The sequence below is a fragment of the Solenopsis invicta genome, chromosome 3, assembly GCF_016802725.1.
Source record: "Solenopsis invicta isolate M01_SB chromosome 3, UNIL_Sinv_3.0, whole genome shotgun sequence".
Taxonomy (NCBI): Eukaryota; Metazoa; Arthropoda; class Insecta; order Hymenoptera; family Formicidae; genus Solenopsis; species Solenopsis invicta.
In genome coordinates this window covers 25,399,133-25,411,809 of record NC_052666.1, presented here as the reverse complement: position 1 = coordinate 25,411,809, position 12,677 = coordinate 25,399,133, and the positions used below count along the sequence as shown (strand labels likewise).

The 12,677-nt window shown below is 28.7% G+C and overlaps 1 protein-coding gene across 1 annotated transcript; it reads left to right on the top strand.

The window, feature by feature from the left end:
* The first annotated feature begins 2,285 nt into the window (after positions 1 to 2,285).
* LOC105197234 (aromatic-L-amino-acid decarboxylase) lies at positions 2,286 to 12,022 on the top strand. The gene is made up of 11 exons (XM_039447294.1): positions 2,286 to 3,496; positions 5,994 to 6,090; positions 6,196 to 6,316; positions 6,510 to 6,623; positions 7,170 to 7,289; positions 7,424 to 7,553; positions 9,832 to 9,980; positions 10,347 to 10,458; positions 10,570 to 10,778; positions 10,902 to 11,102; positions 11,350 to 12,022. The coding sequence occupies exons 2-11, from the start codon at positions 6,011 to 6,013 to the stop codon at positions 11,554 to 11,556; spliced, it is 1,443 nt and encodes a 480-aa protein (XP_039303228.1). The 5' UTR covers positions 2,286 to 3,496; positions 5,994 to 6,010; the 3' UTR covers positions 11,557 to 12,022.
* The last annotated feature ends 655 nt before the right edge of the window (positions 12,023 to 12,677 follow it).

The following is a 12,677-nucleotide window of genomic DNA, read 5'->3' as shown; positions in this document are numbered from 1 at the left end:
TTGTAAAATTAACGTATGTGACATACCTTTATCTCTCTCTCTTGATATTTTTGTTTTTTAGATTTCTTCCGAAATTTATATTCTTTAAATCTCTATTTTTATTACTCAAGTCTGCTCAAGTCATTAAAACAATTGCGAAATACTTGCAATATTGTAATGTCTTTCAAATTTACACAGTACAAAATAAAATTTCCCAGAAAGTCTACTCTAAATTGTAAGTTAAAATAACTCAAAAGTTAAGTTAAAATCACTCTTATTTTAAGTTATTAAGTTAAAATAAGAGTTATTTAAACTTAACTTTGAGTTACTTTAATTTAAAATTTAGAGTGGACTTTCTGGGACATACAAAAACTGTTAAATTAGCATTTTATTTTTTACTGTGTATACAATGATTGGAGTGATTATTAAAAAGTACGTATATGTATATGTGCGCACTTATATTTGCTGTAACGTTGTGCTGCAACAGAGACAATAAAAGTAATAGAATTAATCAATAAACCACAACCTGTCGAAAAAAGTTCAAACATCTAAGAGCGAGATAAAAAAAAGAATGTAAATTTAAATAATCATTAAGATTACTGTTACAATTATTGTTGTCACAAGAAATTATGTTGACAAAGAATATAAATTGTTACGTAATTAACTTAATAATGAAAAATACATACGTCCAAACATTTATTGTCACTCATTTAATAAGATTTCAACATGTTAAGCAATGAAATATTAAGCAATAGTTTTATTATAGCTTAAAAGTTTTATTAAGCTACAATTTTAACAATTTTATGTAAGAAAAGACCAATATTAATCTGAAGCAACAATTTCAGTCGTTGTGGGACCAACAAATAATTTGTTGTACATATAATAGAGCCTCCCATATCCGAAGTTCCATTGTCTGAATTCTTTAATATCCGAACGTTCTATTATACTATCCAAATATTATAACATATTGTGAAACTAATTTTGTTTTCTTTACGTAAAAAATTGAAGTTTTTTTGAATATATAAAATCCTTTTTGTTCAAGATTCAAGTTTCTGTTTAAATAAATAAAATTTAATAAAAATGTTTATAAAAATGTGTTTATTCTATTATCCGAAAATTTCCTTATCTGAACAATTTTGTCTCCCTATTATTTTGGATATGGAAGGCTCCACTGTAATTGCATTTTTGTTAAATGTCGATTGTTAAAATGTTTATTAAAATGTATTATTAACACATACCGATGTGATCATTAAGAATTCAACTATTAATGTCGACTAAATTGAATCAATAAATGTAATAAATCATCCTCATTTTTTCTTTTTCTTTAATAATATATCCTCAATTTATAAAAAAATTCTATTAGTCATAGATCCCTACTATCTCTAATAGAGACATAACAATTTGGATGTTATATAAAATAATGTATAAAAGTAATAAAATAATAAATTTCAATTAATGCTTATTTTGATGTAGGTATGCTTTACTTATACAGCTAATACAAATTTTTTTTAAATTTTATTTGAAAAAAGTCACATTGGATTTATCAAAAATAATTAGAGTGCTGACATAATCAGCGACAAAGTAATTTATATTGCATTGCGTTGTATATGTATGTATATATATATATATAAACCATGCAATATCATGTCATATTCTATCTCTTTCTTCCTATTTTATCGACAAAATGCGACTTCGTGCTTCAATTTTTTGCCATTTAACCGTTAGAGGTGCGCGTGATGTTGAAAACGCAGCAAAATATTGTAAGAATAAAAAGTGGGGGTAACTGGCAGTCTATAGTTGTATAGTCAAAGTATGTCATACAATTCGGCAATACTTTAATGAAAAATATATTGATAAGAAAAAACGCAAAATTTTTTGACACATAATTCCATTGATATGAAATAATACTTCATATCATTACATCATACTACGATATTTATATTCCCCAATAGGCACATTGTGCGAATATTATTGTATAATGGCATCACAAATTGACGAAAATTTTGAATAATTACGATAAGATAATATGGTATAACGCAGCAGTTAGTCGACACAAAGTTTTTAAAATAACATTCGTCAAAAATTAAATAATTTGAGCATATGCTTTAACAATATTTTAATAAATATTGTTATATAACCCCGATAACACAACCATTTATTAAATTGTACGACGAAATCTAGCATAAAAATTATAATCAACCATCGGTTCGCCTAATCATGCGCGCTCTGCTAGAGGGAATCGGTACGCGCGGTAATGTAAACTACACTTTCGCACAACAACAAGTTTAATGTATTTCTCTTGTATAATTAAACAACGTTCTTTGTGCAAAATTATCAATACTTTGAAAATGTAAAACTAAAATCTTAAAAGCAAAAAAGACTTTTTCCATTTAGGGAAATTGAATTCGACGGTAATTCGTCGTGCAACACAGGTCGTGAACACTTCATCAGCTTCACCAATTCGCGGAGTCATCACGGACACGTGGATATCATTGCTGTCAAGGATTGCGTAGTGAATCGCCGTCAGATTATCGAAGCTCGCGCGTTACTTCAAACATAAGTAGAATATTAATTCAATTTTATTTGCGACAGTAAAATGCATTCGTATTTCTGTTTTTCTGAAAGCTTCCTTAAACTTGACAGACGTACATAATCTTAATCGCTATAGGCAATATCATAAGTACACGGGAAGAACAATTTTATTTTTTTATCTAAAATGTAGCTAGACACAAATCAGATAATAATTTTATGTTGGACTAAATTATAATAATTTTATGTTAAACCAAAATTATTATTTAGATATTCAAGCACGATGGATGATACTGCAAAAAGTTTTGACAATCTAACAACTAGCTTAAACGTTCAATATAAATTTTTCAATGGTTCAACATAATTATTTTCAAATCTGTATTTCAGCAAAATTGTTCTTTCCGTGCTTATGTCAGTAGTATCTTTAAGAGTTAATTTTTGAAGCAATTAGTTGACAAATTAAATTTAAGAGAACAAGATAAATCGCAGCATCTGCTACATCGTATTTTTAAAGGCAATTTTTGCATATGAGTGACAAGCTGCAACAATCTATGATATGTTGCTATTATAGTAAGATTTTGCTGAAGTATATAAGTTAGATTAATACAGATTTAAAAATAATTTTAAAAAAGCACGTTTTTCGCGACATTTCGGGACAGTTGGTAATAGCCGTAAATCTTTGGGAGATATTGCCATCCGTAGACGGTAAAATCGATATTTCCGTAAAGTGCGCATGCGCACTTTTGTCAAAAAACTGTGAGTTTCGTGGCGCATACGCTGAGCGTATGGTCAAAATGCATGAACAAAGGTAGTACACTGATTTCTCATAATCTGTAACTGGAACAGGCAGTAGAGGAATTTAAATTTCGAAGGAATACTGACTATCAGAAATTACTTCGACTGTCGCAAAACACATTTTTCACTATTACGATTTCAATTGCTCAGTGAATCGCCGGCAGATTATCGAGGCTCGCGCGTTACTTCAAACGTAAGTAGAATATTAATTCAATTTTATTTGCGACAGTAAAATGCATTCGTATTTCTGTTTTTCTGAAATCTTCCTTAAACTTGACAGACGTATAGTCGTGAGCTAAAAAGTAGCAACACATTTTTTTTGATGGTAGATGGTTTGATGCTTAATTGGTTGGATCCACAGGTAAGAACCAATGACGTTCGCCGTTTGATGAACAAGTCTACATTTCAAAAACAATCGAAGAAAATGTGTTGCAACTTTTTAGCTCACGACTATACATAATCTTAATCGCTATAGGCAATATCATAAGTACACGGGAAGAACAATTTTATTTTTTTATCTAAAATGTAGCTAGATACATTTCAATATAACGCCGTTGCCAACAAAACTTTGTTAGCAACATTTTTACATTAGGACGTGTTTACAGTATTTAAAGTATATTTTTAATATGTACCCATAAAGAGATATTTCCATTTATCGAATTACCCCGCCTAACTATTTGCCTCGGTCTCCTCTTAATTCTTAAAGTAAGAACTACTTTAATCTCATGTAAATGTAAATATTAATAGTAATTCAAGTATCTCTTTCGTAATGACATCCTTTTGCAAAGAAGTTTATAATAAATAATAAAAGAATAGTGGTACATTAGCTTTCCATATTAATTATAAAAGTATTTATTACTTGTGATGAACAGTTCGAAATGAAAATAATGTTATTCCGTGACACAAAAGTAAAAATCTGCATAAATAATGGTATCGTTAGATATTGTTAGATGAGATATCTATGCAGATTTGATTCTTCATAAATAATAAAAGCTTTAGTTGCAAAAATAAAAAGACTGCACGGATATCATTAGATATTTTATACATACAAATTACGCAATGACGTCGTTTAAGAATTAATTATTAAAATGCAACTTCTATTTACCGTAATCGTTCCTTAAATATTCAAGTTGCAATTCCACGAGTACGTCATAGCGCAAGTGGGTAGAAAAACCGTAGATGCATAGACATATACGCATCACTCTCATCTGTCTCCGCCGCCGAGTTTCTCAAGATCTACGTCATTGGTCGCCAATTATTGATGTCTAGATTTATTAAATATTTCACTTAAAAGACCAAACATATTTACGTATATACTTATTTTTGCAATCTAAAAGTTTTCCTAGGAAAAGACTAGAAAATAGAATTGACGCAGAGATGCTATCTGCTATAAGTTACCCGGTAAATATGAGTTATCACTTTGTTGAACGTTAATGCATTAAGAAAGAACGACATTATATATAAATAAAGCAAAGAAAAAAGCTACAGATGTCCTAATTCTCATCTAACAACTCACATAACATCGGACATTCTACGTATATGTATTTTTTCTCCATAATGTGAAAATAATATCCTGTATGTAGAATATATATGTCGTAGGCAAATAGCAATTTTAGGAAAATAGTAACTGACTGGGCAAATAGCATTTGCCTGGTCAAATAGCTTAGACTTAAAAACACAAAATGCCTGCTTTAAAAACCTAATAATTATACAATTTTTGTGTTTTTCAAGCAAGCATGTTGTGTATTTAAAGTAGATAATTAAAAAACTTAGACTTAAAAACACAAAATACCTGCTTTAAAAATATAAAAATTATGTAATTTATTCTAACCTAACCTAACCTAACCAGACAAATGCTATTTGCCTAGTCAGTTACTATTTTCCTAAAATTGCTATTTGCCTGCGACATATACATTTCATTTACATAATTTAAATATATATTATAATAAATAATAGGTATATTCGTTAATGTATTTTGTATGTATGTACGCCGCATAATATGAAATGTACATACATTTTATGTAAATAATTTGAATACACATTACCCAGTAAGCAAGAAACATTATATAAACGCTTTGAAACATTAATTTCTTTTGACTTTTATCAACGTTGTTATATAACATTGTATATATGTTTTTAAAACATTATCTACTGATGTGAAAATTCCGAATGTTTAAAAAACTTTTCAATAATATTGAAATATTTTTTCAGTGTTTTTATAAATGTTGTATAAATATTTGTAAAACATTACCTAAATAATGTATTTTTAAATATTTATAAAACGAAAAATAAATAAGAACAATACAGTATCCATTCAATTATACTATTATGTATTAACGTAAGTAGAGTAGCGGTTATCTAGTATCCTTGGCGTATCAATACGCACGAGCGCTTTGAATCAATGTACAATCATATTGTACAAATATGATAATTGTACATTGATTCAAAGCGCTCGTGCGTATTGATCCCTTACAGAAATGTATTACTGACAGTAATAAATTGGCGAGTAATTTAAGTAATATATTATTTAAATTACTCGCCAATTTATTACTGTCAGTAATACATTTCTGTAAGGGATATGCTAAGGATACTAGATAATCGCACCTACTCTACTTAATACATAACAGTATAATTAAATGGATATTTCTGATATCATTACACCTTCGTAAAATCTTTTCTTGATATTATAGGTAGAAAAAGACAAATCATGGATCCCGATAGCTTCAAGGAGTACGCGAAGGATATGGCGGAATATATCACAAACTATTTGGAAAATATTAGAGACAGGTAGATGATAACGTTGCAAGCAAAAAATTGACGGCAAACATGCACTCAAATAATCTATAGATTATTTTGCACTTTTTCGTACATAGAAATTGTAAACATTTCCAGGAGAGTTTTGCCTACGGTGGAGCCAGGATATATGAAACCGCTATTACCGTCCGAAGCACCGCAATCTCCAGAACAGTGGCAGGATATAATGGCTGATATCGAAAGAGTGATAATGCCAGGTGTAAGCGATTTTTAAATGCCTCAGGTTATCGTAAATCATTAATTTAGTAAGACAACTAAAATAACGATTGTTTCATATACTATATAAAAGAAAACGTAACAATACTAAAATAAAATAAAAAATTAGAGATTCTATCATTAATCTTCAATGTTGCACAAGTAGGCAAGAATTAAAATAAAATAAAATTATTTAGATTACTCATTGGCACAGTCCAAAATTCCACGCATACTTTGCCGCTGCGCAATCGTATCCTGCGATTCTGGCCGATATGTTAAGCGGAGCTATTGCGTGCATCGGATTCAGCTGGGTGAGTATAAGAGCTTACAGTTGTAAAATGCGAAGGCTTTACTTATCTCGAATGATTATTGTAAATTATGTGCGTTCATTCATATTAAAAGATTAAAGTTTTACAATTTAAACGACATCTTATCATGACCGCTGAGTGTATTAACACTTTTAAATTAAGAACGTGGTTGTGTACCGGGCAAAAATAATTTCCTTCCGGCTCAATAATAATTTCCTAGGTGAATTTATATATAATGTAAGTTCCGTCAAATTACGCGCCGTACGTTTACATGAGTTTTAATCAATTTTCTGCAGTATAGTTTCTAACAAAATCCTTATTTGTACAATATATCTTTAAGAATAACCAAATTTGTTTCCCGTAAGAAATACAAATCAAAGTAATATTAATAATAATAAAATGTTTCTTTCTAATATAAAAGTGTTCTCTTTTAATTTTCGTAAAAAATAAAAAAATAATATAAAATAAAATATATTAAACACTAGATAGATTAGAACGAGACACAATAACCTCTTAGTCACTTTTGATACTGAACCTTCTAAATTTTAGATCGCGAGTCCGGCCTGTACAGAACTAGAAGTAATCGTACTGGATTGGTTAGGAAAAATGTTGGACTTGCCGAAAGAGTTTCTGGCCTGTAGCGGTGGAAGAGGCGGTGGCGTCATTCAGGTAAACGACATTTCACAAACAGAATGACATATACAAAAGAGATCTGGATATCTAAAAAATAGTTTATTCTCGACCAACGTTCCTGAAGATGAGGAAACTATTAAGCATGTTTAAAATGTAATTTTCACCTACAGGGCACTGCTAGCGAAGCCACTTTGGTAGCGTTACTAGGAGCGAAGAACAAACAGATAAAGCAAGTTAAAGAGCAGCATCCCGATTGGCCGGAAAACGAGATCATCAGCAAACTAGTCGCATATTGTTCTTGTGAGTAAACTATAATTATTTTGCTGTATATGTTACTGTGCTGCAAAAATTTTATAAGATATAGCTTATTCAAATATGTTCTTCCTTCGAACAGTTTCAAAATTAATAAATTTATACGCTGCATTTTGAATATCAAATCGCATAAATTATTTCTCAATCAGTTCTTATTTATCTTTATTGAGCAAAGAAGCTGTTCAAGTGCGACGTACGGTTCAATGACTTTAAATAAACACTTGAACTATGACATATACCTCGATGAGAATGTTAAAATAAGCTATGACAATCATTAAGCTTGATATAGAAATGGAAATACACATATATTGAAATTAAAAGGAAGTGTTTCGCAAATCTTAAAAATATTGATCCAAGAAACATATCTGTAATAATCATTTTGTTACAGATATGTTTCTTGGAACAATAATGTAACAACACAATGATAATGAGAAAGATTCTTCGGTCGCAACTAGATCTTAGTGTCTATATTTATTCGTGTGATTTTATATACTTCTTCGCATTCAATCAGAATGTGCGCTGAATTTTTTCTGGTCGTAACACAGCATGTCGAATAAGAATTAGTAATACCACAATTTTTATTAAATTAATTAAATTAATATAATAATTGATGTTAGTTTGCATCTATATACCCATTCCCCCCTAAATTTTGATTATTGTTTAAATTAATCGCACATATATTATTAATGTATAAGATATTATAATTTATTATTAATCTTTCAATATACGTATTATTGAGACAAATAAAAAATATACTATACACTGTTGGAAAATTTGTGTATTTTTGTGAAACAATCTGCTGGTTAAAGTTTTTGTGTTAAGTAATAAACATATTCATATGTAAATTTAACATATGTCTGCTATGTTAACTGAACTTAACAAATATAAAATGTAAAATTGTAAAAGTAATTTAAAAAGTATGTTAAAGTAACACAATTTTTTAAAACATTTTACATTTTGTATCTGTTAAAATTTACAGAAAAAGAGTATTGATTTTACACTATAACAGAAATGGGGATGACAGTGCTACATTCTTTTTACTCTACTCTTCTATTAATTTTTATCATAAAAATTATATTAATTGCACACACAAATAACTTTAAATTACGATCAAGATTACATTTTTTTTCGGTAAAACATTAACGCAGTATTAATTATCATTTAATACATCCAGAATATGTTAAATTAATACAAAATTTTGAGTTGACCCTTTGGGACATGTGATTTATGTTAAATTTAACACAATTTTTCTAACTGTGTATGGAATGAATAGCTTTGTGCATTTTAAACAGCTTTATTTAAAAAATTTCTTTTATTATTCAAAACAATTAAAAAAATGTACCATTAGTAAAAGAAATTCACCATTTTATTAGAATGTAACAATAAATTCATTAATTTACTAGTTTTGATTATCAATAGAACAAAACTTTTTTATGTATTATGTAATTTGAGGCTAAAGTTAACGTATTATTGATTTAAGATAATTTGTCATTCGTATTCATTTTATTACCTCGGGTCGCATAAATATAATGCTAAAAATTGTCACTTTCAATGACCGGGCGCAATCACTGCAAAGGTATGTCAATAAAGGGGGTGAAAGGGATGGAGTGATAGGGTGAGTATGGAGTTTACTTCAAGCAGCACTTTGTCGCCATGGCAACTCGTAATAACCGCTCCAGTTATTTCAAGCTAAACTTTCTCTGATATTCTCAATGTTTACAATAATTTCGCGCGCTTTATCAAAATAAAAAAAAAAAGAAAACATTTCTAGAATTGTTCTCTGACGAATAATGAGTACGGTTTTTTTTTTCTTTTTTTTTAGAAATATTGAACGGAACCATATTATCAATAAGCCCCTATTATTATAAAAAATGGAAAATTTTTTTACATTCTTTTTGTGATATATACTGCTATACGCGACTGAAGAAGGTGATACTAACAATTTTGATACTCAGAAGAGAGATTCTCTTATTCAAATTTATATTTCATGATTACACACGTCTATGTACATTGCTAAAAATATTTTAAAGAAATAAAATATTTAAAATTAATAAGATTTATGTAGTCATTCATATAGGCTACCTTAGTTTTGCAAGTTATTATTTTAAATAAATATTAAACATTGATATATAACATAAATAACATAATGAAAGAGTACGTGCTACGTCAAAGCAATATTGCAGACTTCTTGAAAATTGAACAATTTATACATTTATTAAATTAATCGCATTGAAAATGTATAAAATATTGTATTTTTTGTTTTCAGGCCTTGCACATAGTTCGGTTGAACGCGCTGGACTTCTTGGTGGAGTAAAATTTAGACAGTTGGAAGTCGATGAAAAACACAAGCTGCGCGGTGACATATTCGCTGAAGCAATCAGGAAGGATAAAGAGCAAGGTCTCATACCGTTTTATGTAAGTCTAATTTATTTGATATTCTTCTATCGACCGAACACACCAATACTTCTACTTTTAATTTTTTTTTTTAAATAAAATAGAATTACATTATATAGTATTTCAAGAAATAATATTTAAAAAAAAAATTCCGGATAAGAATTAATTCTCCAAAATTTAATTATTATAATTAATTTATTTGTTATAATTTTTTAATACAATATACTTGTATAACATCGTTATTGAAAAATATTGATATCACGCTAAATTCTCTATAAAATGATTAATGTTTAACGTAACAATGAGAAATTTGTATTAATTACAATAAATTAATTAATTATTAAGAAATCAGTACTTTAAAAATTACAAGTTGACTTTTTATCATAGGCCGTCGCTAATTTAGGTACAACTATTAATTGCGCCTTTGATCGTCTCGATGAAATGGGCATTGTAGCAAATCGTGAAGACGTTTGGCTGCATGTAGACGCTGCTTATGCAGGTATAGATTAATTCTTTCACATTCTGTATTCCTTTATATTTTATATAATAAAAATAACGATTTTTTCAGCAATTTATAAAACAAAGTTAAAACAAATCTATTTAATTACAGGATCCGCTTTTATTTGCCCGGAATTTAGATACTTAATGAAAGGCATCGAAATGGTAGATTCATTCAATTTCAGCCCGCATAAATGGATGTTAGTTAATTTTGACTGCTCCGTCATGTGGCTTAAGGATCCGACATGTTTCATAAACGCTTTTAATGTCGATCCTTTGTACCTGAAGCACGATATGCAAGGGGCAGCACCGGATTACAGGGTAAAAGTTTATTAAATTGATATTTTCAAATTTTTATTGTTTAATTAATAAAAAGCAATTTGTAAATTTAAAAAGTAATTTGTAAATAATTTCGTTATTAATTGTGAGTATATTTTATGACAGCATTGGCAGATTCCACTTGGACGCAGATTTCGATCTCTGAAAATTTGGTTTGTGTTAAGGCTCTACGGAGTTGAAAACCTCCAAAAGTACATCAGATCGCACGTTGCTCAAGCACACGAATTCGAAGCATTAGTCCTTACCGACCCTCGCTTCGAAATTGTAGGTGAAGTTATCATGGGATTAGTTTGCTTCCGACTGAAGGTACATAAGTTGATTGCCTCACAAATAAATTTGCAAAAACACCTTTTTCACAAATGTATTTGTACATTCACTATTATTTTTAGGTAAAAATAATATTTATAATTTTTCTTAAATTTCAAATTAATGGGAAAATATGTAATAATCATTTTTAAAAATGATAATTAATTTAGTGATAATTGAAAAATATCATATACGTTACTTTTATAAAAAAATGAAATAGCAGAACTAATTTCATAATGATCTACAGGGATCCAACAAACTCAATGAAGTCCTGCTAAAGAGAATCAACGGTGCAGGAAATATCCATCTCGTCCCGTCAAAGATAAAGGACACGTACTTCCTGCGATTTTGCGTCTGTTCTAGATTTAACGAGAGCAAAGATATACAGTATTCCTGGAAAGAGATCAAGCTGAGAGCCAACGAGGTTGTCGAAGAGCAATTGCTTTCAAAGTGATGGCGCGCTCAGATAGCTCGCGGTTGTAGATCGTTAACGCCTGCCACTTGCAACCAACCCTATCTTCAAGTATTTCCTTATACCTAGCGACTCTTGAGAACCAAATAGGTTAAAATGACGAGTGATTATAGACGGTCTCAAAAATGTGCAAAAAAAATTATGAATTTTTCAAGAAGTTTTCAATCACAATCAATTAATCATGTTTCAAAAATAATTTCAATCTTTTATCAAAAACGCTATCCAATTTAATAGCCGTTGTGGCTTTATTAATTAAATATTCATTGGAAATTAAAAAATTACAAAACGAATAATGTTTATTAATAAAATTTTTCTGAAATCAACTGCGCAGTTAAGAAATCTAAGTGTAAAATAAATTTGAATTAGATTCAGCAATATAGTGTACTTTAATGAATTTAAGTATTATTACATATTATCTGATGACATAATTTAATAATTTACAAAGTGATAAAAATACATTATGTTATAAACTTTAATCATTAAATGAAATATAAAACTATGCTTTAAGAATTGTTCAGAATATAATATACACTAAGAAAAAAATTAGTTAAAAAATTAAAATGTTTAGTCTAATATGTGTAACTAAATATTGAATTAGTTTAAATAATTCTTGGTTAAAAAAATTTGAATGATTGACTTGGATGATCTATACCTTTTTTTTTCTGCAACTAAATAATTATTGAACTCAATGTTTAGTTGATTGTATCGGACTAAATATTTTGGTTTAACAAATATTTTTCTCAATGTATGTATAGTATATTTATTAAATATAAATAAAGACAATGTGCTTCTTGCCTTCACTATCAGGGTGCATTGCATGTCATAGTTCTTGTCAGAATTGATACAGGAATCTTTTCTATCGATACAAACATGTAATATTCTCTTCAGTCGACTAAAGAAATCTCTAGATTATCGGAACAGGAAAACATAGGAAAAATTAATAATGCAATATAAATTATCGGGTATGAATTCGTTAATAAAAAATAATTTGACTTTTAAAAAATTCAAAAAAAATAAATATTATTAAAAGTAGTTAAAAAATGACTATTTAATTAAATATCGCGCACAATATTTGTATGACATGTTAAACAAAATACGCATTC